The 12037-nt window shown below is 38.6% G+C and overlaps 1 protein-coding gene across 1 annotated transcript; it reads left to right on the top strand.

Moving 5' to 3' along the window:
- The first annotated feature begins 9296 nt into the window (after positions 1–9296).
- LOC122662274 (DJ-1 protein homolog E) lies at positions 9297–11035 on the top strand. The gene is made up of 4 exons (XM_043857862.1): positions 9297–9533; positions 9633–10076; positions 10212–10586; positions 10719–11035. Exons 1-4 carry the CDS (start codon positions 9345–9347, stop codon positions 10893–10895), a joined length of 1185 nt encoding a protein of 394 aa, XP_043713797.1. The 5' UTR covers positions 9297–9344; the 3' UTR covers positions 10896–11035.
- Positions 11036–12037: the final 1002 nt, after the last annotated feature.

Genomic DNA, 12037 nt, shown 5'->3' with positions numbered 1-12037 from the left:
TACACGGACAATGTGCAGTTTCATGAATTGAAAGAGTATTATGGAAAAACATTAAAAAGAAGGGGAAATATGAGACATTTTACAAGGGTGGTACTACAGTAATCTGAGTCTTATGATGGGTGTCCGTATGCAATTTTGAAATAAGCTGGCATTGTGCAAATCTTTTTCGATTTCCTCTTTGGTTATTATTATGAACTATTTCTATTAACTTTATTAGTATTTTAAACAAAAGTGCTTATCTAACATACATTTGTGATGTCACAATCCAATCAGGTTACATTAATGTTCTTTAGTTTTTTGGGCAAGAGACTGCTACTCGGTCACGTAGCCTCTGCACCAATGCGGGAGCCAATGAAAAAGTGCGTAAGGGCATCAACATGGATGGAATTTTCTATTTCACGGGGTAGGATGGTAAATGCATGCCACTCATGTGTCTAGGTGTAGAATCCACACGACCAAGCAATGTTCTTTTTCCCTTATTTTCTATCTCCACTTAATGAGTTTTTGATGTCTTGAATCCCAAATGCATCATTTAAGTTGTGAGGTAATTTTAAGGGAAGTAGTTTTATGTCTGGGAGTGTCTACACTAGCACTCCCATGTGTTTATATCTCTTCTCCTTAAAACAAGGGGGCAGGTGTGTCTTTTGATATGGGGAGGAGATAGATAGACTCATGAGAGTGCTGCCGTAGGCCATACTCCCAGACAGATTTTTTTTCCCCCTAATTTTAATGTTATATCCAATATTTTCTCATAAAAACATAATGAACAAGAATCATACTTTTCAATGATAATCTCAAGCTCGTGTTTTTCTCCCCACTGTTAGGTAGTGAATTAAAAGAAAATATTTCGTTTCTTTTTATAATAGTAATAATAATAATAATAATAATAATAAGGTAAGTAGTTTTTTGTCCAAGAGTGTGGCCTACGCCAGCACTCCCATGTGTCCATCTCTCTCTCCTCAAAACACGAGGCAAAGATGTCTTCTCATATGAGGTGGAAAGAGATAGACTCATGGGAGTGTTGGCATAGGCTACACTCTTGGACAGAGTTCTTTTCCCTAATAATAATAATAATAATAAGATCATAAGGTACACGCCACAACACACCACCGAGTGGCGTTCTTTCTCTTTAATAATAATAATGTGATGATGATGAAATGATCTTGCTTCCCTCCATTGTATGATTTTGTTTTGTCATCTTGGAGTGTTCCTCTATGTTGTTTGGTTTGAGAAGTGACAACCCTCTCCGATCCCTTAAGTACTTATTGGGGGTAAGAATGTGAAAATTCTTGAGGATGCGACGATCATTTCATGTGGTCCTATATCTAGGTGCAAGGACTGCGCACCATATGCAACCAGGTAGGGTTCTCTTTCCCTTATTTATTCAACATTTTTCATCAAAATTAATAAATCGCGCTCTTTTTGTGTGGAAAACCAAGTTTTTTTACGCGCCCTTGTCAAACCTAATAAAAGCAAATCACATCTTTTATTTTTTAATACAATAAATATATATATAAATTAGTAAAAAAATCAAAAAAATACAGAAAAATATGGGAAAACCAAGGATAAAAAGTCAAGGAATCACATATCAATGCATTTTGAGTTTATACCATTGAATAAGAGAATTGAGGAGTTCAGGGTTTCTTACTCTTTTAGAATATGGATTTACTATTTTACTCAACTCAGATTTTAAGTGAATCGGCTTTATGATTTTTTAGAAAAAGAGATATTTTCACGTACCCCCTGAGGTATCACGTAATTGCAAAAACATGCGGCAGTTTTGAAAATTTTTGCGTGCCCCTATACTTTTCTAAAAGTTAACACATGCCCCCATTCCGTTACTGTAGTACTAACAACGTTAAAATCAAAGGAAAATTACTTAGATCTACTAGATAAAAACGAAAATTACAAGATAAGTAGGTTTCAAATTTGTTATACATCCATTACTGTCTATTTTAAAAAGATTTATTTAATCCCCAAAGTTGGTTAGTACTCATGCCACTTATAATAAAATAAAGAGTAAATGACTTGGACACCCCCTGTACTATGGCCATTTTGCTTAGTCTCCCTAACGTTTGAAATAATTACTTGAACACCCACTGCAGTTTACCATTTCTTTCAAGTAGGTCAAGTCCGTTAGTTTAGTGATGATGTCATTGGTTAAATTTTTTGTAATGCCTAAACTATCCTTAAAGGGTACTGAAGTGATAGATTTACCCCCTTCTTCTTCCTTCTGCAACAAAAAAAAACAGATAAATAATGAGGAGCAAAACCATGAAGGGAGAGGAAGGAGGAAAAGAAAGGAAGAGAGAAAGAGAGAAAGCAAGGGAGATAGAGCAGAATTGGGTAAGAGTGAGGGAAAGGGAGTTGAAATATTGAAGAAAGGATTTCAATCTGGTAGCAGCAGCTTGGATTCCAAGTTTTGGTTAATGCTCTGTCTTGGGTTCCTATTTGAGGTGGTGAAAAAAATCAAAGAAGAAAAAGGGAAAATCTAGGTTTGGATTCTCTGTTCTTTCTTTTGGATTTTTGAGTTTTATTCTCAAAGATTCAAACTTGAAATGGTGAAATAGCATAGTGAAGACAAGAACGAGTTCAGATCTGTCGAGATCCATGGCGGAGGTAGAGAGCCAGAAAGCCCCTAGCCTAGCTGCTCAATACTCATTATTTCCATGGCGGAACGAGTTCAGATCTATCGAGATCCATGGCAGAACGAGTTCAGATCTGTCAAGATCCATGGCGGAGGTTTGTGCTGGATTTTCAAGGCTGAATGTTGTGAGCCTCCTGCCATTATTTCCTAGTCTTTTCTGAAATCGATTTGGGTTTGAAATCTATTAGGGTTTGAAATCAGTAGGGGGTAGGGGCGGTGGGGTTGCATGAGGAAGGAGGAGAAGGAGGAGAAGGGGGTAAAATTGTCAAATTTCATTGTTTTCTATTGAATAGGTGATAAGGGTAAAATAGACATTTTCTTTTAAACACTAACAGTAGACTAACACCATTAGATTTCGGGGGTGTCAAGTAATTGTTTCAAACGTTGGTAATCGTAAGCAAAATGGCCATAGTACAGGGGATGTCCAAGTAATTTACTCTAAAATAAAAGTAAACTTTCAAAATTGTCCCAGCCTCATTTAACTATTTTAAAAACTGTGAAATCCAATGAAAGTGCACCTTAATAGTTGGAATAGAAAACAATAGAAACATATTAAAAAACATAAAACAAAGCTATAGCATCGAATCTAAAGGGAAGTACATCTTAATTGTTGGAATAGAAAATAATAGAAACATATAAAAAAAATAAAGTAAAATAAAAAGACGATGGTTCACCCACCATCCTAGGGTTCACCAACCCCTCCTAGGGTTTTTGTATGTTCCAAAATACCCTCCCAATACTTATTCCCACCCTTTTCCGCCCTACAATGAATGGGATCTCATTCACAGTTGGTAGAAGGAAACTCGGTCAAAAAATGAATGAATAAATAAATTAGTATATAAACAAAATAAAAAACAAAAGTGAAAGAAACAATAAAAATTGTTGGAATAGAAAACAATAGAAACATATATTAAAAAAATAAAAAAAGATCATAGTTCACCCACCGTCCTAGAGTTCACCAACCCCTCATAAGGTTTTATTATGTTTCAAAATACCCTCCCAATACTTATTCCCACCCTCTCCCGCCCTATGGTGAATGTGATCTCATTCACAGTTGGTGGAAGGAAACTCTGGTCAAAAAAATAAAAAATAAAAATAGGTGGAGGAAATTGCACGCCCTTTCCCTCCTATTTTTCCTATTGTGGTTTAAAAGTTTAAAATAGATTTTTGGGGCAATTTTGGAAGTTTACTTTTATTTTATTCTTGCATGGCATGAGTATTAACTAACTTTAGGGATTGAGTAAATCTTTTCAAAATGAAAAGTAGTGGATGTAAAACAATAGAAACCTACTTATCTTGTAAATTCCGTTCTTATTTAATAGATCTAAAAAATTATCCCTAAAATAAATGGGTAAAGTGATAAAAATGCCCTTGAAAGAAATAAAGAAAAAAACTTCATTTCCTAAATACAATTACCCTAATTTCACATCAGGCACCCCCAATCACATCAAATTACGAACGAACCGAAGAGAATAGAGAATCGAGAGTGTGAGGGAAACCAATTAGGAACCGAAGGAGATAAATAGTTGGGAGGTGGAGATTTGGATCTACAAAACGTTAATGGGCTTTGGGCCCAACTTGATAGCCCACATGTGGGGGCTGATCGCAGGCCCAAGACGAGAGAGGGAGGAACGATCACTTAAGTGATCGATTTCTTCCCCCCTTCTTATCCCTTGGATTTGATTCCCAGAGGGAATCGGATTAGTGGGGAGCCCTAGGGGTTTAGCCTATAAATATGTTATTTGACTCAAACCCTAAGATATGAACACAATTAAAAACTCTCTCCCTCTCTTTCAAGTTCTGTGTTTTTCCTAGGGTTTCCATCGTTGCCTAGGGTTTTGTGGTGTGGAGTTCTTCTTCGTGGAGAAATCTTTTGAGATTGTTCGTGATCGTGATCTGCTCGTAACTGCAAGCTGCATTCGATCATCCCTTCCGTTGCGATTTCATTCGGTTCAGGTAATCCCTAAACCTCTGTAATTAATGGAATGCTAATATGCTTACAGGATCAATGAAAACAATTTATCTATGACCAATTTGATCTTACAAATTGAGATGAATCAGCTTTAGATTAATGAAAACAAATGGGAAATTAGATCAAAATATTGCAGGAGGGTTATGAGAGATGTTCCCTGTAATTCAAATTTATACTCATGGGTGATACAAACAGAAACAAATTCCAACAAAGATGCAGAATTTCTTTCAATCAAATCCAGGAGAAACTATACAGGCTTTGCTGCTTCTGCACTAACAGACCCCTGCTTTTGACACAACTAATCCTCCACCTTAAGCTTCCTCCAACAGATTTGTTTCTACTTAATTGGAAGACACCATCTCTATCATAATTGGATCCAACAGAGCGGACCCTCATCAATCCTTGAATTGCAGAAGAAGATGAAAGCTCAACACCAGCTGCCTCACCACGGAAGCTAGAGTTTCCATCAGTTCCAGCCAGATCATAATAAACTCTACTTGAATTCTTCAATAACCGAGAACTTCTGTAATCTCCATTCTCTCCCACTGGATGCTTTGGCTTTGAATTCAAATGGGTATTTTCAGATTCTACAGGGCGGCCTTCTGTGTCTATCATCAAACATGGATTACTAACAGGCAAACCATTCCAGGAGTGAAGAGGTACCATCTTACTAAGAACCCTAAGGCACTCCACAATCTCCTTCATCGACAGCCTTCGTTCCCTGCAAGAGCTCACACACTTGGCTGCAAGTCTTCGTCTTCCCATATTTCAAACCCTAAACGATTTGGGGAAATGAGTTGCAGGTTTTCTCTTTTTTCGGCATTTTTGTCATTTTACCCATTGATTTTGATTGTTAATTAGTTTTACACTAACAGCATGGGGGCATGTGTTAGTTTTTTAGAGAAGTAGGGAGCATGTGAAATTTCCCAAAATTGACATGTTTTTATAATTTCGTGATACCTCATGGGAGGTAACATGAAAATTTTCCTTTAAAAACAACTAAACTCGTCAAATTTGTTATACGTCGGGTAAAAATTTTGAGTCTTTTTTACTTGAACGATTTAGGACCCAGTCTTGTCATTTTTTACCCTGATCTAGTCTAAACGACTCTTGATCAGGTTTTCCAAAATTTTGATCCGACTCGAGCAACTCGCCCCACTCAAAACCCGATTTTCCAACTACGAATTTAAGACAACAAAATCTCTTTCCTCTGTCTTTGCCAAAAGATCACTGCCTTGGCGCATAATCCCTACACCGGCGTGGCACCAATGAGAGCCTACAAGGGTATAACATGACAGGAGCCACACCATGACGCACATTTCCTAACCCCTCTCATTATTCTCCCTTTCTCATTTTTTTTTTTTAGGGCAATTACTATCACTCCCCTACATTTAGCCTATATTTATTAAAATTCCCCTACCTTAGACTTCTTTTCTGATACTCCCCTGCTTATAAACTTTTATATCTCCTTCTCGCCTCATGTTTTTAAATATCTAATTGTCGTTCCTTTTCACCTAGTAATAGGACTGCAATAGGGTCAGGTTTTATAGAATTCTAGCCCAACCCTAAGTCCCCTTAGCTGGGCCCAAGCCCAGCTTAACCCTAACTCAAAGCCAGAAAAATCCAACCCTGACCCGCCCTCAGGGTCGGGTCGGGTCTGACCCTGATTGGCCCTGATCATGGGAAGGGGAAGGAAATGCATGGGCTAGAATGGGTCGAGGAGAAAATTATCAATTTTTCCTAAAATAATACTGTCATAAAATGTATTATATCACTTATTGTCTTCATATATAATATATTATATAACAAAATGTGGGTGACGTTTAAAGTTTATAACATATATATATATTATATCAATATTTATTTTATAGTATAACTTGGGTCGGGCCGGGCCAGGCCAGGCTTAGCCCGAGGCCTCAACCCTAGCCCGACTTTGACTTAGGGCTAGCAATTTTTTCAACCCTGATCTGCCCTCAGGGCCAAATATCTCGGCCTAGGCCCTGTTCGGGTTCAGGGCGGGTTCGGGGCGACAAGGCCAAACTTGCACCCTTACCTGGTAACCTGCTAATCTCTTTATCCATTCTTAGTGAGTGGCTCACAAATTGATTTTATAGAACCAAGAAAGAACCAGCCGGTTAACAAATTTTTAACAAGTTTGCTTTTACTGAACCTAGAAAGAAAAGCGTTGGCTTTTCAACACTCCTCCCACTAACGAAGTGGTTCTTCCCCTTATGTATTTTAATGTGATTAAATTTTTTTTTTTAGTTGAATTATATTTGAATGAATTAGCACTTACTTAAGGACATATGCCAATTTTTCTATTTTTTTCCCTTTTTGTCTCATCCATCATCGTGGATTTAGTAATCGATGGTAGGATCGGTATTGGGATGGGATCAGTACCTATGCCTAGACACAGCCATGAACGAAATATCGACGCACCCCCTCGATCGGGTGGTGTTCTTTATCCCTAAAAAATAATAAAGAAATGATAAAAATCAATATCAAATCAATTTTATCCCTAAAAATCGGTATAGACAAATTTGTTAACCGGTTGGTTCTTTCTTGGTTCGATTAAAGCAACTTATGAGCCACTCACTAAGAATGGATAAATATATTAGTAGGTTACTATGTGAAAAGGAAGGGCAATCTAGGTATTTAAAATTATTAAGGGAGAAGGAGATGTAAAAGTTTAAAGTAGGGGAGTCTCAGAAAAGAAGTTTAAGGTAGGGGAGTTTTAATAAATATTGGCTAAGTCTAAGGAAATGATAGTAATTGCCCATTTTTGTTCTAATTTCCCAAGCTATTTTAACCGGCTACTTGCACTTCACTTGAGAAACTTCCTTTACTTGGGGGGGGGCAAATATTCTCATTGGGGACGAGACACATGGGTGCAAAATGACCACCCGGAACATCAGTGCAGGGATCCTCTTCAATGACATTTAACTAAGGCTACAACAGAATCGGGTTGGGCCTGGTGTTATAAAACCCTAACCCAATCCATGAGTTTGCCAAAACACAATCGAGTAAAGCGTATTGGAACCATTTTTAAGTCTGTCACAGCCCCGCAAACCTTCTTCTCTCTCTGGTGGTAGTTGGATTCCCGCTTGTAAAGCAGCCTCGATTACCGGCGCCGGCGTCCTCTCTGGTAAAACTCAACTCTCTTTGTGTCTCTTTGCCCCTCTCTCTCTTTCTCTCTCTCTCGCAGTTTTGTAATCACAGTCCTCGCAAACCTTCTTCTCTCTCGTTGCGGTCTGAATACAATCAGATTTCCACTGAATCGAATCCTCAATGACCAAGAGCTCAAGTAAATGGCCGGAGAAGACGACCGGTGGTCGATCTCGCACCCAAATTTACGGCAAAGATTGGCAGCAATACGATGATCTGTTAATTAATCCGTTTTTTTTAGTAAATGAGACCTGTTAATTAATCATTGTTTAAGAAATCGTCTTGTTGGGGTTTTCGTTTCAGTGCAGGAGATAATCCTCTTTGGCGTAATTTTTTCTCCAGGTAAATACGCGCGCATCAGAAGAAGCCCCACTCAATAATAAGAAGTAATACTACATCTTTCATGATATTAATTAGTAATTTAGATATATTGTAGCGTGTTTAATGTTGTTTCATCTTTTTCTCGTCTCTTTCCCTCATTTTAATCTGCATTTTGTTTTTCTAAATTTTGACATCTGTTGGAGTCTAAGGTTGTTTGATATTTGTCTTTTGGGAAATTATTAACATTTATATTAATATAAATGTTTTTTGGTTTATTTGATGCGAAGAGATTCTCTTTGGACCATTTCTCTACAATATATGAACACATTGGACTGGGGTTCCGTTTTGCTGTGCACCACCTGTACTATCGGATTACTCCAACCTTCAATATCTTAGGACCTGTTCTGCCTTTTCAATTCAAACTAATAGCATTGTGGATATGAGAGGAGACTCTAAACCACAGAATTTTTTTTCAAAATTTATAGAAACAGATCTGGAACGGCCTGGATCGGTCAATTTTACTCCTACTTTTCATTAAAATTGTCTTTTTTTTATTTAAATGATTTTACCATTGATCTGATACCGGCCAGCGTGGATCGATCAATTTTACCCCTATTTTTTTCATAGACAAGAGTTTTGGTTTGATTGCTGGATGCTTCTGATCAATAGAACAGGAAGATGAGTCACTATTATATATAATATAACTTAAAATAGGGTCGGATCAAGCTCAGCTCGAGATCTCAACTTTGACCCGACCTGACCTTGACTCAGGCCAGATATTTCCAGCCCTGACCCGCCCTCCAAATATCTCAGCCAAGCCCTGTTCAGGCTCAGGGTGGGCTAAGGCGGATTCGGGCCGATAAAACCAAACTTACACCCCTACATTTAACCACGGCGATCTCCCACCATCCATGGGGTGTGAGGACCACACCCCATGGATGGTGGGAGATTGAATCGGGTGGTTAAATGTCACTGGAGAGGACCTGAATTCCGAACATCGCCCCTTATTTTGGATAGTCAGAAGTCTGAACTGTCAACGAGGTTCACGTGGGATAGCCTGAAGTCTGAATTTTTTTACTCAAATGGTGATCGATTGATCTCTGTATTGTGTGTATTAGATTTTGCATATATACTCAAGCCTCTTCGCTTAAAGAAAGTACTCTATCTGGAAGAAGAAGAAAAAAATTTTATTCTCATTTCAACTTTTTTCCTGCAGGAATTTAGGCAGATCATCTGGGCATGGCAGCAGAAACGATGATGACTGGGAAATCGGTACTAATGATATGTGGAGATTACATGGAGGACTATGAGGCCATCGTCCCCTTCCATGTCCTTCAGGCATTTGGCATCCGCGTCCATTGTGCCTCTCCCAACAAGAGATCCTATGATACCTGCATTACTGCTGTTCATGACTACATGGGCCATCAGGTACTCGATCATCTCCGCTACTTACACTTGATCTTGTTACAATCCCTAAAATACTGGATTTGAATTAATCACTCATGAATTCTTACTCTTATGTAATAGCTATACACAGAATTGCAAGGCCATCGCTTCACCCTCAATGCCAATTGGGATGAACTCAACCTGGACTCCTACGACGCCCTCATCATCCCTGGAGGCCGATTCTCCGAACTCTTTAGCGCTCACCATGGTGTCCTGCGCATCGTTTCCGAATTTGACAAAGCCCGCAAACCAATAGCAGTCACTTGTCATAGCCATCTCATCCTGGTGGCCGCCGATGTCCTCCAAGGCAAGAAATGCACCGCCTTTTGGAGCTTGAAGCCCATTATCAAGCTCGCCGGTGGCTTTTGGTCGGAACCCGAACCCATCACTTCATCCCTTCTCGACTCCAATATCATCAGTGCCATTGGTTGGCCATCACATGCCCAGTACCTCGATCTTCTCCTCCGCTCCATGGGAGCTAAAATCTTGCGACATCAGAACAGAGCAGTCCTTTTCCTTTGTGGGGTAACACCAATTTCTCGTGAATTTTTTTCAATTCAATCAGTTGGGCTGACTGCAGAGGCAGAACAACAGCAACTTATGTGTTTATTTTTTGGTTTTGAAATGTTTTGTTTTTTTTTCCCTTTCCCCCCTTTAAAGGATTATGTGGAGGATTACGAGATAAACGTACCCTTCCAAGCCATGGGAGCACTAGGATGCAGGGTGGATGCAGTTAGTCCAGGGAAGAAGAAAGGGGACAAGTGTGTGACGGCCATCTATGACCATATCCATGACCCAGAGGGAGTTCAGGTTTGCAGCGAAAAGCAAGGGCATAACGTCGTCCTCACGGCAGACTTCAATGAAATCTGTGTCGACGATTACGACTGCCTTGTCATACCCGGGGGACGCTCGCCAGATTTTCTGGTCATGGACGAGAAGGTGATGTCACTAGTGAAGGAATTCGCCAACAAGAAAAAGATTATTTCAGGAATAGGCCAAGGGAAGCTGCTCCTCGTTGCTGCTGGTCTTTTGCAGGTCTAAATCTCTTCTTGTTTTTTAACCCAAAAACCCCTTTTTTGATCTTTAATTTTCTAGCTCGTATAAAAGCATTTATGATTGATGCCCAGATTTGGGATTGAAGATTTTGGTTTTGGTGAGCTTTGTCAGGGGAAGAGATGTGCAAGCAGCAGTGCAATGAAGGTAATCGTGAAGGTAGGTGGTGGGTTGGTGGAATCTACAGAGGCTGTGGCTGATGGGGAGCTGCTTACTGCGAGCGGGTGGCCTGCACTTCCAAACTTCGTTTCTCAACTCGCCAATCTCTTGGGTTTGTCCGTAGTCTTTTGATCGATTCTTTGAGCGAGTCGAGGTTTTGCTTAACTGAGCCCCGGCCTGTTCAAGTTATTTGAACCATAAGGCCAAAATGTATGTCACCATTTCAAAATCATCAGAAGAAAACAGAAGTATTTGTTATGATTTTGTATTAATTTTTCTTTTTTAAACTCAAAGACTACGTGCAATGAGGAATAGCGGCAGGAATTTATCTCAATGTCTTACCTGTATGATGGTGAGAGCAACTCGGTGTTGTCGTGCACTTTGTGCTTATTCTATTGGCAAAACTAACTAGAAAGCAAATCAAAATCTATGAAGAGAAGAGAAGAGATGGGAGAGAAAGAGGAATAGTTTAGAAATAGAATTCAATACCTGAGTTAGGGATGTAAACGGATATTCAAAAATCCATATTCGATCTGTGTTCGTATCCGTTTAGGACAATTCGAATCCGTCCGAAACTAATCGGATATGAATATGATAATTGATAATCCCTCTATTTGACCAATTATTATTCGAATCATTTAGCAATCCGACAATAATAAAATATATGAATATATCCCTATGTTCGTCTATCATTTTAAGTTTACCTTATTGGATTTTGGTATCTTATTTTTATAAATTTATAAGTTAAGATAACGTGATTCTTTGTCTAGATTTGCTATTGGTTTATATATATTATTTTATACAATGTGATATATGGAATCACATATATATTAAAATAAACACAAGATAAAATCAAAAGTGAAAAAATGTAAGAAAATCAAAGACTAAGAAGAGTAAAGAAAGGATAGTTGCTGCACTCTCAAGTCTCAACCCTAACCCTCATCATAAAAACGGTAAGGATGTCAACGGATAGTCAAAAATTCGTATTCGATCTATGTTCATATCCATTTAGGAGAATCTGTATTCAAAAAATACTATCCGGAAATTAACCGAATCTGTCCGAAAACCAATAGAATATTATTTGAATCCGTCCGAATATAATCGAATATTAATATGATAATCCCACTATCCAACCGAATTCGATCCGTTTATATCCCTAACCTGAGTTGGATATTATTTGAATCCATCCGAATATAATCGGATACGAATATGGTAATGCCACTATCCAACCGAATTTGATCCGTTTACATCCCTAACTTGAGCTATTTCTCCCA

The sequence above is a fragment of the Telopea speciosissima genome, chromosome 1, assembly GCF_018873765.1.
Source record: "Telopea speciosissima isolate NSW1024214 ecotype Mountain lineage chromosome 1, Tspe_v1, whole genome shotgun sequence".
Classification (NCBI taxonomy): Eukaryota; Viridiplantae; Streptophyta; class Magnoliopsida; order Proteales; family Proteaceae; genus Telopea; species Telopea speciosissima.
This window is presented reverse-complemented; position numbering and strand designations above follow the sequence as displayed.